This window comes from Netta rufina (assembly GCF_964035555.1).
Source record: "Netta rufina genome assembly, chromosome: 2".
NCBI lineage: Eukaryota > Metazoa > Chordata > Aves > Anseriformes > Anatidae > Netta > Netta rufina.
Window position 1 is genome coordinate 10,792,646 of NC_140124.1, and position 25,000 is coordinate 10,817,645.

At 38.0% G+C, this 25,000-nt stretch overlaps 1 protein-coding gene across 4 annotated transcripts in view; it reads left to right on the top strand.

Annotated features, from left to right (window-relative positions):
- Positions 1–25,000, top strand: part of ZMYND11 (zinc finger MYND-type containing 11) — a 105,136-nt gene that overhangs the window by 50,170 nt on the left and 29,966 nt on the right. For 2 of the 4 annotated variants that reach the window (XM_084306837.1, XM_084306839.1), the window contains exons 3-4: positions 9,697–9,856; positions 23,152–23,196. In XM_084306837.1, the coding sequence (XP_084162963.1) occupies positions 9,697–9,856; positions 23,152–23,196 (205 nt within the window). The remainder of the gene's footprint in view (positions 1–9,696; positions 9,857–23,151; positions 23,197–25,000) is intronic. The other 2 variants (XM_084306838.1, XM_084306840.1) reach the window with 1 other exon arrangement.

The window sequence follows — 25,000 nt, forward strand, 5'->3', positions numbered from 1 at the left end:
ACTAAGCAGCGTGATGCAACTTCCTCAGCAGGCCACAAAGCTGCTTCTAGTGACTGAGTGTCTCTTGAGTATTCACCTCAGAGAAAAGCGAATTCAGTTTGTATTGGGTTGGCTCAATTATACATATGTTCATTACAGAAAACAAACATGGAAACACATCACCAGGCAATGACAGTGTGGAAAACTCAGTTTTAAATACTACTTCATGTGCTTTCAGTTACAGTCAAAGACAAGTTACTTCTTTCTGTCTGATTCTACTAAGTCGATCTCCGTTATTCCATATCTTTTGCTGTCCTCTCTCTTTTACTCTAATAAACTTCTTCGCTTCCTTGTTTTAGCCAGAAAACAATGGGTTTGTTTTGTTTTGTATTGTTTTTCTGTTTTCATAACACTTCTTACATTAAACCAAGATAATACACCAAGTCTGGAGTTTTAAAGCTTGTAAATCCTTAGTCATAGATCATCCTAGAAAAAACAGGTATGTCCTCTTTTGAACAGGTTGCTCAAAAATCATTATGTTTATAAAACAACAAAAAAAAGCAATCTAAAATGGATCATTTGACTACTTAATAAAAAAAAATTGTCAGTAAAATTGCTGATTTGGTCATATGTAAAATCTCTGTATTATGTGTGCTGGTACGTTCACAATGGGAGATTTTCATTATATTTCACCCTTGTTACCTGTAGATAGCTACAGTGGTAATAAAGCTTTTATCTATTTGATAATATTGGTTTAGTCTTAATTTTGCTTATGAGTTAATTATAATTTTCTATTTTGGATGGTATGTATCTTGAATGTTGCTGGTAGTAATAGTCCAGTTTAAGATTTGCTTGTAGACATTTTTGACTAAGGAGGGTGGAAGCAGAGATGACAGGAAAAAAACGTAAACTTGTCTTGGAAAAAGACTGTGAAGAACATAGCTACATTTGTTCTGTGTAGTAGGAGAATTAAAGATGCTAAATTAGGAGCTTTGGTTAAAATACCATCTTGAGTTTATAATACGTATTAATAATTACTGTTCCCATCAAGCTCTTCCCTCAATAGACACCATTTCTTGAATTTGTGATTTTGTGTTAATTACATTAATTAAGGTGCTTAAATAAAGACGTAAAAAAAACGACCAACCCAATGAAGTAGATGGTAGTAGGATAGTTTGGTTTTTTTATTTCAAAGGTCAGTGTTCTTCACTGGGTCAGTAGGTGAAGTCATCTCTGGTCTGAGCATAAATAAAATGATTCGTTTTAACAGCTCAATCATATGGTTATTAACAACAGTGATACTCCATGTCTGATGCTTGCCAATGAGTGCAAACTCATTTAAACTTTCTTTACTGTGCATGTTGCTATGAAAATTGTAATATTCAATGTTTAACGGTTTTCCTGGATAGTACATGCAAACTATTAATTCCAGTGTAACTATTCAGAAGGAAAGTGGTGGAAGTATTTCTGACTTGAAAATCGCCATCTCCGTTTTCATTTAGACACAATGTTTGAAGTACTCCATGCTTCTGTTAGTATTCCTGTTGAAGTTGTGCAAGTTTACACAGAAGAATACTTAACAGACTACCTTAATTTCTAATTACTGAAAGCAAACCAATTTCCTTTTTATGCCACAAGCAGGATTGATTTTTGCTTGAATCATAACATCTTTATAATATTTAAAAGGGAAACTTTTAGCTTTTTTCTTTTTTTTTTTTTGCTGTAAATAAATGTGGTTTTCTATTAGAAATGAAAGATAAAAACGAGTGCGATATGGCTATTTAACAGGTTGTTATCTGGTCTAAAGTGCTCATCAAGGCTTTCTCTGTAATCAGTGGGGAGAGAGTGATCTCCAGAGCACTCCTCATACCATCTATTTTAGGCTGCAGTTTCATATTTCCATTCATACAAACAATATAATCACCAAAAGCAGCAGGCCTGCCCTGATGGCTTTTCCAGCTGTTGTGCTGTTCCCTAGCTGGTAATTATGTGAACATTTGTGTGACAGTGTGATGTGTTTGAAACTCAGATAAGAATGGAAATTAAATTAGATAGAAAACTCTGAAAAACTGAATCACGAAAGCACTGGAATGTATATTTTTTAAGCGTGTTTTGAACGGAGACGCACAATATGAGCTGACTAAATATTTAATCTGCGAGGTATCAGCCAGGATGTTATATTCTGAGTCATGTATTATTTGTTTGTCTCTGCAGTGCTTCCCCAGGAAAATGCTGGCTGGCGCTGTGACCGCGTGTACACAAGCAGTTGTACATATTTACGCAACGCCACGACTGGTTGCTGCTCCTCCTCCTTGCTGGTAGTGCTCGGTGCGCACGTGTGTACACCACCAGCATATCATATATAAGCATTTTTTTGGGTTGGAAAAGGTGGAGCAGAGCCCTTTTTAAAAATAATTTCCTCCTTAAGAAGGTGGTAGTAGTTTTGAAAGGGAGATTGTTCTTTTTTTGATAAGGATTGAGTAGCTCAGTGCCTTAATTACTTGCTTTCCATGGTCATATTGGTGGGTTACACAATCTTAAATTGTATGAGAGAGAATTTAAATTACTGAAACAAGGAATTACTTGAATTGAAATTACAATGTTTTTGACAGAAATGACCCAGGTGATTAACGTTATAGGAAACTGCATGGTGCCTGGGGTATCTGAAAGCATGCACAAACAAGATTATTCTGTAGCTTTGTTGCAGCAGGAGCAGAAACATCAGGCAGATCTGAGTTTCCTGAACTGCAGTGCTTCATTGGATCACTATCAAGCTTATGCATTCTATTTTTATTTTGATTTTTTTAAATTGTACAAAATCAGAGTCTGTATTCATGCAAATACTATATTTCTAAAATATGACAGAGAGATGAAACAACATTAAAAAACCCACATCCTACTTGGCTAGTGTATGTGCCTTCAAGGTGAGTGTTGCAGACACCGATGTCAGAAGGAAAAGAAAATTCATAATTTCTGTATAGCTCAGTTTCTCTGTGTCCATTTGGAATTTTGGACTCCACAAAATGCAGATAATCTAAGCAGTGTTTCCTTGCACTGGCACCAGCTCCGTCAATGGCCGTGTGGCCCATGCAGGTTGCTAGTGCTGTGTGGGGTGCCATGGAAATCAAACGCAGCCTGCTCCTATACCTGTGAGTCTCTTTGTGGAGTGGAAGTACAGAAGAAGAATGTTATGTTTTGGTCGTATTTAGCTTAGTGAATTTAATCCATAATCAAAATATCCATAACTGTAAACATATCAAAAGGTAGCTTAGAAGAAAAAATAAAAATAATAAAAAAAAGTGCTGTTACATTCCCAATGTAAGCAGTTTTACTTTTCTCTACATCTATATTGTCTTCAGCTCTTGGACCAGCTCTCAGTTTCTGGCAAGGAGGGAACATCTATTTCAGATATATTATTTTGAAACACAAATACCTATAATGCTTAGCCTGTGTGTTGTGAAAGCTGATTTATAACAAACACAGCACTCCGTCTGGGTGTAGCAGGCAGCCTACGCTTCGGAGCTGAGAACTTGAGATACACAACAGTGAGCACAGATCTTCACCTGGCTCTCCACTGAGATAGCTGGTTGGATTCCTGAGATTGGGGCTTCAGCATTTTAAGTTCTTATGCTGTGTAGCTGTATTTGCTAAAAGTCACAGCCATCTCCTCCATTTTTACTTTCAGTATGATCAAGTGACCTATTCTTTCAAATTAAAAAAAGTCTGAAAAAATATGCGTGAACTCTCTGCGGTCATGCTCTGAATCTAAAGCAAAATGCATCAGCAGAAGTAGGAACACGGTATAAAACTCAGAAAGGATTTTTTTAAGGATTTTTGACACTTTCATTTTATGTGTTATTCCTTAAGCTCTGTCCCCACATCTAGAACATCTTTATATACCTGTAGGTAACCCGTAGTATTAATGGCAGTCTTTCTGTTGAGTTTAATGGGATCTGCCGTATTTTATCAGATCTCAGTTGGGAGATAAGATTTCCATGTAGGACAGCCCAAGACCTCTGTCTTTTCCTGGACGAGTTGCTTAGCTGATGGAGAGCTGCTGCCAGCAGCCTGCTACTTGCCTTCATACAGCAGAGGGTGGAGGCACCCACCATCAAGATAATTGATCAGACCAAGATTACAGTGTTTGCCACTAAAATTAGCATCTATCTACACTTGTCACGCTGTGGTATTTTACGTAAGGCAGCTGTTTCCTATATGTATTTCACTTTGGCCTTTTACAGAGATACTTGCGTTTTTCCAGTACTCGCCTTTTGATAAGTTCAGATGGCTGAAAATACAATTCTTTATGAGTCCATTCAACTGAGGGTTTTATTTAAATACCTTGTCAGCTTTGTTTTTTGGACCGCAGTGCAGGGGCACCCACGTAAACCAGTTGCTGCATCTCAGGAGCCAACAGCTGCCTTCAGGAGGTCTCTCTGAGGGCCAAGTTTGCTATTCCTGTGCATCGCTCGGTGGCCATGTATACTGAGCTTTTTGGGACAGGGTTTGGCTTCGTGTTGTGTCTTGTACGGCACCAAGCAAAGGAGCTGTGAGCTGCACGACAGCTGTAGGCGAAAAGTTCACCATCTGATCCCCTGCAAGTGCCAGCTACTTTTGTGTCTGTGTTGTGCTCCCATGGTGATTGCAGCTCTAGTCTGCTGCCTCCCCACCCCTGAGATCAAATCAGACCTTCCCCTTAAGTTTTAAGGTATGTTTTAAAGCACGTGTATGAGATGGAGGCTTTGGACAGAAAGGCATGCTGAAGACTGGCTAGTTTGAGAAAAAGTTATGGAGTTGTAAGCGTGAATTGCTCCTGTGCAGACAGACTGGGTCCTTTATCATTTCTCCTTTTGCATGTGGAGCAAGCATGTATTGCAGTTGGGTTTGGGTTCTTCTGTGGCCCAGTTTGGGTCAGCAACGGGAGATGTCGAGATCCAGCTGCCACTTGGTTGCGGCACAGAGCTTCTGCAGTTTGGTGCTGAGAAGGAGGGACGGTGTGATGGCACGTACCAGGTTCCCTGCATCTCAGTCCTCCCCTGTTGTTGCCACACAGCTCAGGTGGGGTGTGCAGCAGGTAACCATGGGGTTTGGGATGCTGCAAGGCCAGTGAGTACAGTGCCAGCCCTCGCCTCCAGCTGTGCTGAGCCTCTGAGCTGCCTGTGGTGTCAGGATGATAACTAGAACAAAGCTCATAAATAAAAGAAAATGATTGTTTATTGCTGCTAATTTTGAAGAAAAATCCTGACATTTGTTTATGCACAGTCCCAAATAAGCTTAAAATTATTGTTTCACATTTTAATAATTGGTATTTTGTGTTAAATTTTTGTGTACTATTTTTGTGTACAGTTGAATGTTCGCACTCACGCGCCCTATCTGTCAGTAATTAATGATTATCCTCCACTGTTCTCCTCTCAAACTTCTCTTTTGCTATCGGACAGGTGTGCACGTACGTTAGCTGTGTGCATGTGTGCATTTATCTGATTCTTCTGGCAGAGGCTTGTTTCTGAAGGTCAGCACATTTACATTCAATGGTGTGATGATGCAGAGCTTTCTTGAAGGGTGATAACGAACCACAAACAGGCTGAAGATTCTTATCCCTTGCTTTCCAAGCAGTGTTGCAATAATTGAGAACACACTTTAGCGGGCTCTCAGAAGTTGATTACAAAAATTGTAATTTTGCTAGACACTTCTGTGCTAATTTCAAGGAGGTTTCTTCTGCCAGTTTGTGAGCAGAGAAAAAAAAATGACCTATAAATATTGTAATGTTGAACAGCAGTTTGAAGATTCGCTGGTTGCTTGTGTGTGTCCTGCAGACTGGCAGCCTCATTTGGTGAGATTTGGAATTTAATATGCGGATTATCAGGCCAAGCCTCCTCTTCTCATCAGACAGACCCTCATTTTATAGGGGAGAGATTAGCACAGTTGAATTGTATTCTGAACTGGTTGTTTCAGCCCCCTAACTGATTAGGGCTGCTTTGCTGATTTAGGGGATTTCACTTTTTCTCCATGCCTTGTCCTCTCATCTGAAAGCATATTTGCTTTACTTCTCGTGGTTGGCTACATAATAGCAGGGTAGGGGTTGGATTACACCGCCCAGCCTGGCGATAGGGAGGACTGGGCAGGAGCATAACAAACCAGTATTGCATCAACTCCCTGTCTCCGTGGCAAGGCTAACCAGCTCCTGTTGAAAACAGCAAGCAGGAATTTCTTTATCTCTCTCCTTTGTTTCTTAACTTGGTGCCGCGTGCTTCAGTGCGTGCAGTGCCAGGAGAAGACTTGCACTCCTGGGATCCGTACTGCCACTTCTGCACAAAGACATCTCAATATTGTTTTCGCCCTGATCCCATAGTGAGTCTGATGGGGGTAGTTAGGACCTCCGACATCATGTTTTCTGTCTCTAGGCTAGAGTTGAACTTTGTTTTTGTATCCGTCGTGTTTCATACGTTGAGACAGTTTCTCACATTTCATTATTAAAAAATAAACACCTTTTCTGATTAAAATCCCATGCCTTAATAGTTTCTTAGTTTCGCTGCTGACTTCTGGCTGAAAAGGAACAGATATTATTTCACCTAGGCCCTGCCAGTGTTGTTTTACAGTCTGTGAATATCTATTCCATGTACACCATGCAGAATTTAATAAAAGTGAAAATTCTTTGGGGGTTTAGGGGCGGAGCAATTTTCTAACAGCAATTCCAAGTAAAAACTCTCTCTCTAGCCATGTGTGCTTTGCTGTGAAAGCTGATAGCCTCGTATTTAAAAAAATTGAAAACATAGCCCTTTTGGATCTCCAGACAGCACAGTCTGAACATTGACTAAGTACTCTACAAAAAGCCACTGGGGATTTATTGCTCCTCATTTATAGCCGGGGAAAATGAAGACAATGTTTGGCTGGTGGCAGTACTTGCACTCTGGCTGAGAACACAGATTGGATTTGAGAAACTGGAGGTTTAGAGCCTTGTCACTAGCGCACACGCTGCCACAATTAGAACAGGCAGATTAAACCTCTTTGTTGATTGGAGTGGGTTTAAGGGTTTTTGTTCTGTGTTGTATGTCTGCCTGTTCAGGAATGCGAATGAGAAATATCACAAAACATGTTGCTTACATTCAAGAAGTTTACTGGGTTGTGGTCCTGCAACTATGGGTGCTGCTATGCAAACTAAGTGATCTCTTCGGCAGGATGCACTGTTAAGACTGGATTTCTGTTCCCACAACTTTAGCAGCCTGTCGTAGAGCTGTAGGGAAATCACTTTGCTCAGTGGCTGATTTTTTTCCATCAGTAAAATGGGGACGATGACAGGATCCGTGTGCTGTGTTTTGAGAACTATTGAAGACTTGAAGAAACTGCAGAAGACAAGAGTGCTGTGGTTCTGATCAGGAAGTTATTAATCCAATGTTAAAATGGAAATGTGCTCAAAATCCAAAAGTTAGCAAACATTGACAAAGATAATTTTCACTTCAAAGATCTCCTTGCTTGTATTTGCATAAATAGGTGTGTGTATGCGCACACATGAAATGCATGTAACATGAATATATAAATAGTTGAGTTTTTCTCATTATTTCAGGCAGTTTGGAAGCTTCAGCACTGTATTTCTCAGCATACTGATGGTGTTCACTTGCATAGTATTTGAAAGTGAAATAATAGGTTTGAGTCTCTGCCTGCTTAAGCCTTCCTTGGAATTTGGAGACCTTGGAAAACTCATTTATGATGTTTAATACCACCTGAACAGGTTCTTCTGTTGAGTTTTGATTTCTACAGAGGCAGAGAGTGATCAGGTTGGGCAGGTGAGCGTCTACCCAGCATGGTACAGAGCTGAAGTGCTGTGCCTGGCATCTGAGTCATTGCTTGGCCCAGGATCCTTGTTGGTAGCCAGCCTAAGGTTCATGTGTATTAGCTTGGATCACAGACTTGCACTGCTGTTCTTTCTCTATTTATCTCTTTCATTATTACTTACTTTTTGTGTAGTGGCAACATGTAGAAACCAAACAGACTTGGACCACGTTGTGGTAGATATTTTGAAAGCATGTAGATATTTTGAAAGCATGTGAAGTAATTGGTAGCATCTGTCTCCAAAGGTTTTTACACTAAAAAACCTCCCAAGGTCCTACAATATTCTACATTTACTTAAATGCCTCTGATACTGTACAGCAATTTATCAAATGCCCTGTGTTGCTCTGATTATTGTGTGATTTGCTACACAAACATATACTTTGCTCAAACAGAAATTTGTTATATGATTATATGCATTTTGTTTCCTTTAGAGAAAAAAAATAATAAAAAATAAATAAAACAGAGTAAACCAGTTGGGAGCAAAGCTTGAGAGAGAATGCAGGACTAGAATAACAAGATAGAAAATAACATGTCCTCAAAGAGAAGGGTTGATTGGAGGGTTGGCCATGAGGGTGGTCTTCATCCCTTTTTGTGAGTTTATAACTCTAAGGCATTAACGGTTCCTGTCAGCCCTGTTACTAAAAAAGTAAAAATCAGAACTGATATAACTCTTTTTTTTTTTTTTTTTTTTTTTTTTTCTTTCAATGCTTCTGCTTCAAATAAAGTTTTCCTCAGATTTACTCCTGATATTAAATAAATGTATTTTTTTTTGTGAAGATGGTGGTGATGACAGTCACAAAAGAATTATGGTTGCTGGAATTCGTTGTCAACCATGGAACAGAGGATACTTAGCTGATAGCTTTGTCTTAAAGCAGGCAAATACAGATTTTTTTGCTAGGAGATAGGTAAAGACAGAGCACCTAGAGAAACCATAAAAAGAAGAGAAATTCAGCTAGCTCTGTAACTGTAAGAGAGATATAACTAGAAAAATATGTTCACAAAACAGATATTTCCACTTGATTCCAAGTCAGGACCTAGTCAATTCACTTACCTGCCGATTGCGTGCGATCACAGCTCTCCTTACTTCTCCATGCGTAGTGACTCAAAGAGATGTTCTTGGGATTCTGCTAAAAATGTAAGAAGTATAATGATCTTAAAAGAGGAAGGTTGCCTTTTGTTGAGGGAAAATCATTTTAGATTGTTTATTCCAAGTAAATATTTTGTGTTGGTCTAGAAGCAACAAATTATATTGGGTAAAGGCCAACATTTTGCAACTGAACCTCATGTATATACAAACGTTAGGCTACGTATGTTTTGCTCTCAGCAGTGGAGTTCATCATAGTGTGGTCACTGTAGTTGTCTCAAGAGAAGGAGAAAAAACACCTAGTACTGTAACTCTAGCTGTTCGGTTTCATACAAGATGCATGAATTTCACGTTCTTTATAAATGCGTTGTACTCACAGTCACATCGTAGATTTATTGGCACATCTCCAGGCTCATTCTATAATGTGTGTGCTATAGGATATAGCATGGTATAGAAATATTACAGAAGTTTCAATTAATTTAAAGAAGTCTCCTTAAGGGTGCAAATATAGGTGGAAGTTCAGCAATGATAAGTCCAAGCAGCATGCATGTCAATTTTGGAGTCTCATCGTTTTCTCTGTAGAAGACTATATTGCAGTGAAATCCTGTAAATGTGTACATCATAATCTCAAGGGGAAGAAAAGATGATTTTGAATAATAGGGTAAATTATATAAATATTGAGGGTTTATAAACAACCTAAAACTTAGAATGTGTGCAATTTTACATAATTTAAAAAGAGTATTTATTTGCTGATGTATTTTATAACCTAATGCTAACAGTTAAGGACTTTTGTGCTTTGTGTGCAGGTATATGTCTCGAGTCCATGGTATGCATCCAAAAGAAACCACACGTCAGCTGAGTTTAGCAGTCAAAGATGGTCTTATTGTTGAAACCCTGACGGTGGGGTGTAAAGGGTCAAAAGCTGGTATTGAACAAGAAGGATATTGGTTGCCAGGAGATGAGATTGTGAGTATAAAATCTTTGAGAAAATAGATCACGATTTCTGATATCTTAGCATGAAACTTGTTTTAATTTCTATTTGAAGTTATTTATAGATGCTGTGTTGATGCTTGTGAACAGGGAAGTAATGCACTCTTAAACCTTTTTAACCTTTTCTGTTCCGTAGGAGCTCTTCTCAAACTTGAGTTTTCTGCTGTGAAAAACTGTCAAAGTCTTTTGCTCAGTCATGCCTAATTTATGTAGTGATACCTCTTCTAAAGTTGTATAGGAAGATAGTATACGTAATGCTATTGGTATTACTTGAAATCCTCAGACGTCCTTGAATCCCAAAGATGGTATGTTTTAAAAGAGATCAAATGAAGAATTTCTGATTAATATTGCTTTAATCTGAATCTGAGGAAGGAAAAAATACTCCATTTCAAAAGTATTCACTTTCAAAAGTTTCAATATTACTCCCTTTTGAAAGTACCACAAAATGTTGTACATTTTGTTATATATAAACACACACAAGAAGATGTGTTTTACAGATATCTGGAAACACCAGGGCATTCATTCAGGAATAGTTTTCATAATAAATTAGTTACAGGCATCCAGACATTGTTCCGCTGGATATGTAAAATAAATTTTTAAATCCAGTTCTACAGTTGAAAGTTATGTATAGGGAAGAAAAGCATTTTTTTCTCAGTCCCTACATAGCTAAGTTGAAAGTACTTACAGTGCTAACTGAGAATAGTCTGATAGACCAGGAACAAGAGTTGCACAATTATTTTGCTGTGTTCAGAAGCCTGCTCTCTGTATTTACAAGATCATGTTTTCCAAATAAAAAACAGTTCAGCAAAGCTTTAAAATACTTGAACTAGGAACTGTTGCTTTGGAATATAAATTGTATTAAATACTGGTGAAATGGACAACAATGTCCAGACATAGATAATAACCAAAATGTTGAAGAAAAACAGAAAAAGTCTGCAGGAAAATTAATTCTAAAAGGCACTGAAAGATTCTTTGCAGTATTGAAGCCATCAATAAGATCCTGAAAGGGAAACAGTAGATTATTTTTTCTTCGAAAGTGAGAGAAATATAAAGTATCCATAATAGAAAGCATTATGTTTAAAATTATCCCAGTTGTACTAATTTGAAGTATTGCAATATAGACATTACATCTCTATTAAGATTTTCATTCTAATTTAATTAGAAATCCTCAAGGGAGCTTCCAAGGTGTATTTAGTTTTGTTTTCGCAATTCTCCCTGGGAGTAAACATTCCAGCTTAGCTCTTCTAAGTATTTCTTATGTCAGTTTTATCTGTTTAGAGGTGATGTTAATTGTGTAGACTCAACATGATACAGTCTGAGATCTGCAGTTATCTCAAGTATTCAATGTTTTTGTTTCCTCTATTACTAAGACAAAAAAAAATGAAAAAGAATCAAAATGCCTCACAGTGGCCATTTCTCAAAGAGTCATTCAAAAAATACCTCTAATACTTACAAGCAACATTTATTTAACAAAACTTACAAGATAATCAGTGTATAAATTACTGGTGACCCATTGGAATTAAGTCATTATTTTATCTCAGAATGAAAAAAGTTGTCTTTGATTTAACTTTAATCATGTTATGAATAGCCTTTTGGTTAGAAGTGTTGTCTGTATTTACAGCATGACTGCTAAGCCCTGATGGGTCATGCTGTGTCCATACATCCGATGGCCATCTCAGTTGTTCAGAACACCAGTGCACACTTGACTTAACAGCTTTATGTGTTAGTAGGAACCATGTTCCAATGCAGGCCATGTTTCAACAGTACCCACCTTCCAACTTCTTGATCCTAATACTGAATCAAAACACTGCAGATGCATCAAGCAAAATGTATTGACTTGGTTTTAAATCATTCTGTTTGTTCTTTTATTCAAACATTTTTAACGAGAAACAAAGTGTCATTGACATCAGATCAGATATTTTCTATTCTGCAATAATTGGCACAAAACGATGATTTTTGGTATGTTCTCTACATTGGACAAACTGGATAGTGTTAGATGTGCTTTGCACTGGGTCAAGATGCAATTTGTAGTTCTGTGTAATCCAGATCTGGTGCTAATGACTGTTGAACGATAAACTAAAGTTACATTTCAGTGAGGATAAACACATGGGATTGTTTTCAGAGATCCACTTGTAGGAGATGGAACTCTGAAATACGTCTGTAATGTTTGAACAGTGACTTCAGACTCAGCAAATTTCAGCAATTACAGACAAATCCTTGACCCAGTTGGCAAACTCAGTTTGGCTGGTACTACAAAAACTTCGAAAGCTCATAAAATGAAAGACTGGAGGACTGATCCCCCACATCAGTGCAAAAAATGCCAGTGGATTTTAGCTCATTTTCTGGCACCATGCTCAATGAATAGCACTAAGAACCACCTGTTTCCAGGAGTTAGCAAAGGGAGACATTCTTCATGTTCCTCCCTAGACACTTTTTATCTGAATATTTGCTTGATGGTTTGCTTTTTTTAAAAAAAAAATAATTTATTTTTTAAATTTTCAAAGTTTTGGACCTTAATCTTATCATTTTAAATCCATATTTAAATAAATGAATGAGTTGTCTGCTCTTCAGGTACCGCTGAGCACCTGTTTCATTTATGTAGGTACCTGACTACAGGCTGCCACAAGGCCTGAAAGTACTGGTTTTAAGGTTTTAATAATGACTGTGGATTGATTGCTCAATGGTAACAATAATTAAAAGCATCTGGATTATGAAAGCACTGCTTTGTTCGGGAAAGATTCATTAAATAGTTTGTGGTGGTTGCTTATGTATTTCCAAACATTTGCCCCTATCCAGTAGGTTGACATAATGGTAGATTTATGCAGTGAGGACATGATCTCTGACAGGGTAACTTTCAGCCTTCAGAGGAAAGTGTTTAAAAAAAAATGCTATTTTGTTATCATTGTTCTATCAATATGTTGATGAAGCTGTGGTTTTAAAAAAAAAAAGCGAAGAAGAAGCAAAGTATCCTGTACTCAGACATGTCATACAAAAGAGCTAGCTGATGTGCAAAGATTAAACCGTTTGGGGGCATCAGGAGGAGGCCCTTTCAAAAGGGACAGTCATGAAATGAATGTTCTGAAGAACTGGAAACAAAGAATGATCAGATTTAAAATGACATAAAATTGTCCTCTTTTTCTCTCAGACATATATAGGAGAGAGATTTTTATAGATGTTACTAAAACTAATTTAATGTATGGAGTCAGTTGCCAAACATACTATATGCCAACAAATATTGAAGTTTTGGTAGCTATGCAAGAACTTTGCTGCAAATACTTTACTTCCTGGGCTTGTGCAGGTATTCATTTTGTTTGCTCATTTACCATCTGTACAGATGTTTTGCAAATTTTCAAAATGTGTTCTCATCTTACAGGCTTTCTCATCTTGCAGATGATTAATGCATTTGACACAAAATAAATGAGAGAAGAAATTATTTTCCATTGTTATCCAGCATTTTAGTTAGTAATTTTGCATTTTCACTGTTTGTCAATGACATTATTATGCAATTCAACAAAATCTCTGCAGCTTCTTGCCTTGCAAGGAAAATGTCAGTCCTGAAATCTGGTAATGGACATTTACTTTTCCTTTTTAAAAGCTTTATTTCTATTTCTCACAGAACTTTTGGAATTTGGAAGTGTTACTTATTTTGAACAAAAAAGAAATGATCTCTTTGCTCTATAGGTTTAGGAAAAAAAATGCAAATGAGTGTTGTTAATGATGTTGTCAATGCAATGATAAATACAAGGGGAGTATAGTTGTTGAAGAAAATAGTAATGAATGTCCTTACCTATTCATTTATGTTTTTAGTCATGCCATGATTTTTATGTACTTCTATCTTTGTAAAATAGTGGTCAGTCTAATCCTAATGAAAGAAATTGAATTAAAGCACCAATGCCATGTAGCTTTGTGGGGGTTTAGCTATAGTTCTTAGTGTTGGTATGTCTTACTCATTTACATATTTTTGATTTTTCTACAGACAGTGTGCATGGAGCTATTTTCAGCATTTAATGTGCTAATTCTTCTCCTCATGATTAAAGTCATAAAACTGCAGTGACCCAGCGAGAGGCATTATGAATGTATAATTTCAATTTACACGTGTTCATAAAGCCAGACAATATTGTGTTCTTCTAAAATGGAGATCCGTTAGTAACACAAGTTCCATTGTTTGCATTTGAATGCAACATATCTCATAGCACTGCTGTGGTTTAAAGTTCATAGTGGCCAAATTCTCTACTGAGATGTGAAGAGCAAGGCTTCATGCTTAGTTAAGGCACTTGGAGCTGTTTCTTCACTGCCAAAATAAGTCTAAGGTAGTCATGTTTTTGAGAGATCACTCTTTTATAGAGGTCTATTTTCTGATCATTTAAATGATTGCTTATGGAAAGAGCCAGCAACTCTTGTGGCCAGTTAAGTCTGACTTTGGGCTTTAGTTGCAATTATTTTTCTGTGCACTTGGTCCTCTCTGAATCTCTAAATTGTTGTCTCTCCAATTCTTCCCCTGTAAAGGTTTTTTAGTTTAGTGTAAGAGCATGCTATTTGGAAGGGCAGTTTGCTTGCTATCCTGTTTGAAGAAAACCTTAGAAGAATGTGATTTTCCCCAGTCCTGTATTCAGAACTTGCCAACTCATACTGGGGATTTTCTGATATTTTGTATTTAGAAAGTACTGGTGCTTGCTCCACGTAACTCTGGATATGTTCAAGTCTCGAGTCTGTCTAAATAATCCATCTCTTCACACTGTCTGCTTTACCATCATTTTAACCTTTGTTGTAACCCACTGCCAGCACCATGAGTTTTGTAGGTTATTTTGTTAACCCTAGGCACACACTCAGTGATGATTGTGATTTGATGTGCTGCCGCTTCATTTTTGCTAGGATCAATCTACAGGAAAGGAGTATTTTGTTTGTTATGTTTGTGTTAATGTAAATTGCTTTAGATTGAGCAATGTCTGGGTTTCTTACTCGCTATGCTTAATTGCTTTTGTAATTGTATTGATTTTTCTATGCTAGGTAGCCAGAAGCTGTTTTGAACTGGCTATGTCATCTTGAGTCTCTCCATAAATATGAAGATAATTGTGAAAAGCTTAAGAGTGGTCACTGTGAGGGTTTCAATCTTTTACAGCATCAAATCCATTTTAAATTTAAAACAAAACAAAACAACTACATAGCTACCAGTTATTGCTAGCAAGCCGGGGGCTTCTAACTAACTAGGCTGAGGAATGATTTTAATGTGCATCCCATTCATTTCAGTTAGGGGCAGAAGGATAATATGAAACAGCAATAGTGACAGCCAGTGGTTTCATCACGAATGCTCTTACTACTAGAGAGCACAAAGAGGAAGAACATGTCATACCAAATGAAGAAAAATTTTCTTCAATGTTTTAAAAAAACATCTATTTGTCTTCTCCATCTGTATTGCCTTGAATCTGAAGTCCTGTATGAATTCACTGATCCAAAGCCAAACGCAGACCAAACCATGACAGTTATTGTTCCTCTCATGTTGTAACCAACTGGGGATTTTCCAGGCTGGAACTTTCCAGACAGATTCTTAGTTATTTTGAAAGAACCAGTGTTCTTTACATCTGCTATTCACTGATGCAAAGAGTTAATGAAGGTACTTTTGAGAGACAAAAGTTCAGACTGGCTTCCATCTCTTATTCAACAGCTCAGGGAAAGTATGAGGAGGCTTTGAGGCTCAGGGCACCTATCAGTATGGTCACACAAGGGCACTCAAGGGAAATGAGCATCTGGGGGTCTTTGACTCTTTCTTTGCTGTCTTTTCATCCTCTTAAGGACCCATCACTCAGAGCTTACTTTGCCAAGAGAACAGCATCATATCAATCATTGTGCACTAAAAGCAAATGATTTTTCTAGGAAATTATTATCATAAAGTGCACTAGCGTAAAATTCTGCTTATTACTGAGCCAAAAATAAGTGTCCACTAGTGTAATATCCTGGTGTGCATTTGTAAAAGTTCAGAAAAACAAATTTTTTCAAGTCATCAAAGCATGGACTATTTTGTCTTTGAGAAGCAAATTAGAACTCAGAAGTCCCACCTCATGGATGAGAAATATTATTACACTCTTGCTGTGTTGAAGCCAAGACCCTCTTTTGTCTTTGCATTAGGACTGTTAGCATGCAACTCATGAGAATGGCCTCACTGTCTTTCCAGTGGCCTTTCTTTCCCCAGACAGGTTAAGAATCATGAACAATTATTTTCCAACTTTATTTTCCTTTTCCCATGCATTCAGGAGTATTTCTTCCCTCCACTCATCTTCCCTCCAAACCCTCCTTAGTTTTCATCCCCTAAAAAGAGTACCTGTACCTACTGAATGTCAGTGTAGAAGTTCACATTGTTTGAGGATCTTCCCACTACGAAAGACAACACTAGAAGAGTCCACTTTATTGCATATCTAAGAGACGATACTTCTTTTAAACTGGTGGAACAATCCCATCAGTATCTTCGCTCGCATCTCCCAGCTTTACCAACTTGACTGTTAAAAATTCAGTCAATCTAATGCTGTCTTCTTCTTTAAGGTTTTCAGTCACTGTGCTGTAGTTGAGATACTGATGTTGTTGTTCACAGATTTCACAAAATGCTTTTGCTGCCTGAAAGGGTGTTTAGGAGAATGGTAATTTGCTTACAGGTTTGAAGCAGACTAGTCACACTAGTCCACGTAATGCTTCCCCCATGGGACTCAAACAATTTTAATGGATTAGATGACTTAGACCAGCCCACCTTGAGCGTGTTCTGAAAATATGCATTTTGTGGGTTTTTGTTTCTTTGTTTGTTTGTTGTTGTTGTTTTCACTTCTTTTGTGCCAACCCTGACGTGGTAGCGTTGTTTTCATTCAGTTTGTGGATGCAAAATGCTGTGCATCTCTGGCAGTTACTTTGGTTCTTGTGATGCCATGCTGGTCACTGAATGAGGCTTTGTTGAAGCTGATTAACTTATTAACATTCATGCTTCATTCACAATAAATGCAGACCTCATTCTTTCATATCACTGACAGCTGGAGCCGTACCAGCCACACCTATGACACAGGGGAAAAAGACAAGAAATTGGAGGTTTAAGCGAGTTGTGTAGGAAGTTTTGTTGTTTGTTCAGATAAAAAAGGTTGGACTACTGTTTGAGGAAACTGTGTGTGCAGAAACATCAACTGGAAAAACACTACAAAATCTCATGGAGAAGATGTGGCCACGAAAGCGATGTAAACATATGCTAAGAAAGAAGAGCGGAGGGTGAGCACATTTGTGCACTGTGCTTCTTGGAAAGAGACTTGGAACTACAAGGAAATAGCAATTGGTTTTTGTTTTTTGTTTCTTTTTTCCTGATCTGGATTCATCCTGTGTCTAAAGGGAACAAAACCTTCACATACATAATGTGGAAATAAAAGGCACTGCACCTAATAAATACTTCACTCCATCACTGATTTATCTCCCTAATGAAAATAGCCTACAAACCTCCTCTTGGTTCAACCTAAGTAAAAAATGGTGACATTAATAGCAGAAGTGAATCCAGTTTCTGAGCAGATAAGTTGCAAGTTTCTATTAACCTTGAACTCACTTGGAACACGAAGAAGGAAAAAAATATTTTCATTTAAGATCATATTCTCTTTCTAATATCCTGGAGGAGAATGCTTGCATTGCCTCACCTCAAATAATGGATACTACTGCTACCCAAACGTGATCTTCTGGGGAGGGAAACTGAGATTTATTCATTGCTTCAGGAACACAGCTTATAGGCTAAGATGATAAACACAGAGGGATTTTAGCAGTTGTTTTGGCTGCTGGCATGCTACTATACTTCTTAGAAAAAGTTCCCCTCTTGGTTAGCTCTGGGAGTTAGAGACTGGCTCTGTACTTTAGAGCCAATCACCTTGAACTGGCCAGAACCTAACTACAAGGTAGGAGAGGGAATAAAAATCTACCTGTCGTGGCAGGAATCCAGAGAAGACTTTGGTGGTTTCATGCCAGCAATAGAAGACTTCTAAGACAAACTGGCAACAAATTAATTAGACAAACTTGGGCTTGCAGATTAAGCTCAATGAAAGAAAGCCAAAAGAGTACGGAGAGGCTCTGGAATTCACTGCAGAACCTGAGTCTTCTTGCATGTGTGCATCAGAACTGGAAGCAGTTATCAGTGAAGAAAATGAAAATGGATTATCACGAGCCTATAAATGCATCTGTGTTTAATACATATTACGGAGAAAGAGATTTTGGTCTGTCTCCTGACTGATGATTTTATGCTCTTTTCAGGATAAAAATGATTTCTAAAGTGAGATAAATTAAAAATAATGGAACAAATTAGTTGTTGGCTGATATTCTGAAAATCCGTATAAAATGAGCCATAATAAATAAATAAAGTACTTGAGGTTAAGCAAGATGTCTAGGTAGTTGTGAGGACATATGAAGTCATTATTGCTTTGGATTTCTTTTTGTGATAAAGTGTAAGTAATGAATTCCACAAAGCGTCCTGCAAAGTCAGTTTGTGGAAATCCATTTTAAAGATGAAGCCCAGGTCATCAAAGGAGAGGATCTATAAAAAGGCAACTGATTTGCAATGGACAGATTATCCTGTCTGTAAAAGCACAGATCATTGTAGCTACTTGCTGCAGTAAGGTTTTAGAAAAGGAAGGAGAAGATAAAGTGAAACAATTTTCATAAAGGGATTCTAGCTGCTGACATCTTTTTGGCTTTGAAGGAGAGATGGATGCTTGCTTATTTGCTGAGCACTTCTGATGAGCAAAAGCAGCAGGAAAAAAATACCAAGCAAAACAGGAGCCAATGTGTTTAGTAAATACGTATATACAAGGAAACTGCTAGGGAGAAAATGAGCTTACTTTGATGCTGAATTTACTCTAACATTACATGTAAAACATGGGATATCTAAGAAGCTTTATCTTTGTAAAGCCATCATCCTGATCAAGTATGGATCCTGTACAGCAATGATAAAAGGGAAATACTTTATTAAACAGCTAGCTCGCTATTTACCTGCTGCAGAGATGGATAAGTCCTCTGAGCCATCAAGCAATTAATCTTGCCTTCTTCAGTTCTGAGCCTTACCCGTCGTGATGAAGAAAAGAGAAGAGCAGATTCAGTGGGGTACTGAATGCAAGTTTACAGGAGGATTCTTGCTTGCTGAGAAATAGATGGAGCTGAGGATGTTGTGTCATGAAGAGAAGGCTGACCCAAAGGGCAGGAGGAAGATTGACCTCACAGCAGGCTAGGACCTGTGGAGAAAAACATATGCATTGTCTCCACTGTGTTTGAAAACAATGGGAATGGTGCTCCATGACGCATTGTGTTTGTTAGACCCAGGTAGCATTTAATGCACTATACTGTCTGCCTGAAAACCAAGGTATCTGCTAGTGATTCGTGGTATGATTTCTTACTGGGGACTATACCCAGTGAGATACAGCATGCTTAAAAAAGAGGAAACTGTGCTTGTACTAGGTGCATAACTGCTAGTCTTCCTCTGAAGGAAGGAGTACGGATCTGCCTTGTCCAGCTCCATAGATGAAACAGCACATTTTGTAAACCTTTTATTACAGAGCAGTCACTTGGAAGTTCAACAGCAGTGCAAAACCAGTGGATAGTGGGAGACACTACAAGGTTGAGCATGGTTTATTTAGCATTTCCGCAGTCCTTAAGGGCTCCTGCACCTGCTCTTGTCTGCACCCCTTTCAGAGTGCTTTGGTATGGGACAGATTCAGATATTTATGCTCTGAGAGAAGTGTCGATGCACAGACCAATAATTTAAGCGTGTAGTAGCTGTTTAGAGCAAACGTGTAAGTAAGATGCATTTCCTTCAGGTTTTGTACTGGAGGACAGGAGTGCTGTAGATAGTGCACCCCTACAGTAGTTTATTACAATTGTGAATCATCAAGACTGAAAAATACACTGCAAAGTTTTAACAATTACCCATACAAAGCTCATGTGTAGTCAAAAAGCTTGGTTGGGAAAAGCTCAGATGCTGCCTGAAAAAAAGACAGAAAGGAATTGGTAGATTAACAATGGAAAATTTGTTTAGAAATAGCTATTGCTTTGGGGTTTTGTTTAAAGTGAATGGGTGCACAGGTGCAGCATGCCCTGGGACCTCTTACAGAGAGGACTGAGTGAAGAAAAGTTTGATTGAGTGATGGTATTGTAGACATATACATGCTAGAATGCAGTACCAGCTCTTGCTATCATAACAAAGGCTTTCCATTTGCCTCAGGAAGTTTGAAATATGAAAGATTAAGTACAGAAGATAGGAAGTTCTTCCCAGCAGCAGATGATGATGGATATAGGTTGCAAAATGCAAGATGTGAGAAAGGAATGTGTAGTCCTTGTGGGAGGCATTTCCTTTGATCTATCTGTCTACTTGATACAGACTGGTAGTCAACTTCTGTTTGATTCTGATGAAGAGTTACTGAAAGCCAACTAAGAGACATGAACAGCAGAATCCAAAACTCTAAAAGCTTCTCTCTTAGCTGAAGGAATCAAAGGAAAGAAGCATTCCTTGTGACTGTTCCTGAATCCTGAAATACCCCTGAAGAAACTGAATCCAGAACATTTGCCTCAGGAATAACGTCTTTAAATTGAGCATGGCCCAATTATCTCATTAGATGTCAGAGGAATTGTAGGAACTCACTCATTGAGATTCTTTCTAGTTTGAAAAGGTTACAGAATAATCAGGAAAAGATTCCACTAAAGTTTTGGATTGGCGATTTTAAAATGTCTTTAAATAAATATAGCATGCTACTATTTTCAAATAGGTTTTATTTTGGAACTGACTTCTTTCTGCTGGCGTGGACCTCGTTGCCATTCTAGATTCCTGTACTGTGACAGACCAAAAGTGTTGTTATGATAAGGTCTGGGTGAAATCTTGCAGTGTATCCGCTAATACTCTTCCTCTAGACTAAATGTTTAAAAAGCTGTTTTAAGTTCTTTATTAGTTGGACAGCAGGACCTGTAGGGACTGTTTAAAGCACAGACACTACAGGGCTGACCAGGACTTTGCACACAGGTAGGTCTGAATAAAAACGCAGTGATCCGAAAGGAGCTGTGTGTGCACGAGTGTGTATGAGAGTTACTGAGAAACACCACAGCAGCACATAGGTAAGCAGCAAAGAAACTCTGAAGAAGCACATGAAACAGAACACCTGGAAAAAAAAAAGTTGAAAGAGTGCTATGGGACACAGTGCCACACAGGAAAAGGCTGGGAACCATGAGCTCCATGGAAAGTGCTTTTCTTCGTTTGCGTCATACTGAATTTAGGACAACAGAACTGTATGTATGTTATTCATAAATAAACATGATTGCGCCAAAGAAGTAACTGACTTATAATTGTTTTTCCCATCTATGTGACCCCCTTTTTTTTTTTTAGCTTACTGTTTGGGTCCAAAGGATAGCCATAATTTGGATGGCTTGGGAAATCTAGTTCAACAGTGTGAAGCCAGCAAATCCCCATGAAGGGGAGTTTCAAGAATAGAGTTTTGCTTTTTTTCCCCCTCCCTTTTCCTCTCTCCACCTGATAGTAGAGTGACTTATTACCGAGTATCTGGGCTACCATTAAGGGACTTGGAGAAAACAGATTAACAGGTAAGAAATGAGTTATGTTAATGGCATATGCATTATAAAAAGGCAAAGTGGTCCTTTTAGACAGAATCTGAAGAGGAGGTTGTATTGTTTTCATGTGCTATGACTACTTATAAATTATAGGAAAATAAAAATGTACTGTTTGTTTTTACTTTTTTTTTTTCTTTTTTTCTTCAATAATTATGGGCTTGGTAAGGTATGGGAGTGACCTAATTGTTCCAGTTGTGACCTCTAAGTTATTGTTAATTTCACTGTCAGTATGTGCTTCACATCTTCTACTTAATGGTATGCTAATTGTACAGCAGATTGTCACATTCTCCAACATACAGATTCCCTATTTCAATTACAGCTAAGTAAATCTCCATTACTAATGAGTAAGCATTTCTTTTCCATGTACATTTGCATTATAATGGACATTTTCTTTATGCACTAAAATTATTCTTTTCCTTGACAACAACTATATATTTTATTTTACAGTAAAGGCTACGACATGATGATTCATTCTTTTCTGTTGGGTTTATCTGTATTTAAATTGTCAAATGTTCTGGATAGCCTGACATTTTCTGTTCCGTGTTATTTTTCTGTATTTCCAGAATTAATTTATGTATTTGCTTTAAGACAACCAACTTAAGACAAATCACAGAAAAGTAAGCTTATGTGTCAGTCATCAATTAAGCTGTATTTCAGAATTGTTGCATTGCTTCATTCGTGTTGCTGAGAAATTTCAACTGCTGTTCATGTCAGCACAAAGTGACCTTTATGATACCATGTTTGACTGATCTGAATGTAAAGAACAAGTGACCACAAGTGACCCATATCACCGCCAGATCCCACTCTGCTTAACAGAGCATAGCTCTTTGGCTATCAAATACAATCCCCCAAACAGACATTTGCTGCCCCGCTATGCATATATCTACAAATGCGATGGACAGCTGAGTAAAATGAGGGGGAAGGCCTCCTGGTACATCTGAGCTATGCAGCTCTGCTGCCAAATCTGTGCCCTCCGGAGGGTTGCAGCCAGTCTCTGGGTGCAGCTGAGCTTGGGCAGCCGGCTCCTGCCGGCGGAGGATTCCCTTCGTCTGCCAGCACCGTGACCTAAGGGGCTTTCCCTGCCCTTCCTCTGGGAATGAGGAGATTGGCAAATTGAGCCCCTGTGGCGGAGATCCTTCCTTTGTTCTGCATGGCCCTGGGAAAATGTGTCACCTTTTGTAAAAAAAATAAGGACCGTGAGTCTTGTCGAGAAAGCGATAATTTAATTTTTGTTCGTATGCACTGAAGAAACGTTGCTTTGGTTTTGTTGGGGTCACTGCCTACATGGTAAATTAAAAACAGGGGTCTTTTTGAGATGCCCAACACAGATTTATGTATCAGAGGGTGCGTTAATTAACAATGATGAATATTCTTGAAGATTTTTAAGTTGGTCTGGTGGTGGGTGTATATATGGGGCAGAAGATGGGGTGCTGGGTTCTTTTAATTATATAGGTACATGGGATGTTGAAAAGAAACAAAATTTGGTTAAAGCATTAGGTAGCATTGAAGAAATGCAGGAGGAAATGTTTGCAACCAAATGTTAGAAGTAACAGATTGATTTCCTGGTCACTGTGCATGAATTCTTTCTAGCCTTGTGTATATCCTGATAATCGGATGGATCACAGTATAGATACAAGTTTGTTTTGTTTTTATTTTGAAAGGCCTACGGTATGCAGCCTTTTTCCCAGACAGCAGCAAAAAACAAGGTGAACAATTTTTGCACTATGTGGTTTTGAATTCTGTCATATTTTCTATTACGTTTCTGTCTTCCATTAGGATAGCTTAGTTTCCTCTATTAACCACCACCATCATCCACATCACTTCCAATTCCGAGTTTAGTCTACATTATGTATGTATATAGTTTGCTGATTTTTTTCTCTCTCCTGGGGGCTGGAAGTGGTTACTCACACGTTACAGTTCAAGATGTTGTTACAATGGTTGCCCTTTAATCAGTCATTTTCGGAGTGGCTGATGACACCTGGTGGTGTGTTTCATAAATGCAGACTTAACCGGGTTTGCAGCTGGCGGAGCATTTTGACCTGGCCTAGCCCGAGCACTGGCAGTCAGAGTTTGAGCTATTTTAATGAATCTGACCTCCTGCATGAAAAAAATAAATAAATAAATAAAATAAAATCTGTTGGGAGCACATTCTCCTCCCATCCAAACCGAAGTAAACCAAGAGAAGCAGTAACATTGCACTGCTGTTGGAGCAAAATTAATGCCTCTGACCTTGCTATTGAAGTCAATAGTATAGCTTCTCACAAGGGCTATGTATCTTTTTTATTTTCTTAATTAACTTTACCGATATATTGCATAAATGAATGTTTTATGTATATATATATTTACGCACTAAATATACTGCATTAAACTAAAAATCTTTCCCGTGAAAATCCTAGGTGATTATATTTAGAAATAATGATGTTTTCAAAACTTTGGAGTGGGAATACTGAGGGAAGCTTATTCTGGTGTTTTATTTAACGTCATGGTTTCTGGCTTGAGTGCATGATTTTTCTTGCCAGCAAATATATTTCCGTATGTTTATTAAATTCCACGTCTCTTTGCCAGTATATTTCCTAACAATGGAATATCTGGGATCTACCAATAAGTAACTAGTACGAATAAAAAAAAAAAATGCTGGAATCCTGATACTTTGGTAAAATTCCTCAGTAGCCAGAACCTATTGGGCTCTTCTCCACTTGATTTTTATCTGGATAAAACTTTAATCAAAACTGATTCTCTTTCTTGCTTAATTGGCCTTTTATTGCTATCTGATTATTTTTTTTTTGGTAGTTTTATAAAGAAGATAAATATTACACTAAATATAAAAGAATTTTAAGGCAATACTTTATCCTGATTTTTGTAAATCTACAGATAATTCCAGTGCATCTACAATGCAGTATCTTTAGTTATTTCTAAAATATTGCAAAGAAAGGATTCCCAACATGTTCTGCCACCGGACTTTGTGGAAGGGGAAAGATTTGGTGAAATGAGAATATGTTCTTTATAGCCAAATTAAGTGGTATTGTTTTGCCATTCTTAAGTATACAGAATTGACATAAAATTAAATGAGAAAAAAAAATGGTAGAAGAGTCAAGTTACACTGTTAATCTGAACAACAAAGGAGGGCAAAGTTCTGAGTTAAAAATCATAGGTTAAGGGTTTGTTGTTTTTTTTTTTTTTTTTTTTTTTCTTATTTCCCTAAGCTTACTGCCCCAACATTCATGGTGCATAAACTTTAGTGTAGGCAATTTGGGTTGAGGCTGTCCTGAAATCTCATTTATTTGTGGGGGGCTCTGCTCAGACGAGTTACACGACACAGCTGCTCTTCAGCCTAAGGGCCTGGCAGCTCCACTTCGTGTCACTTCTTACCCCAACCTAGGTGACAGCACTTGCCAGCCATGGGAAAGGGAGGATGGCACAGATGCCTGGTCTGGCCACTGGTGGGAATTGCTAACTCCACCTTTACAGCATGACATTAAACATAGCTTGGCCAGTTTTTTATCAAGATAA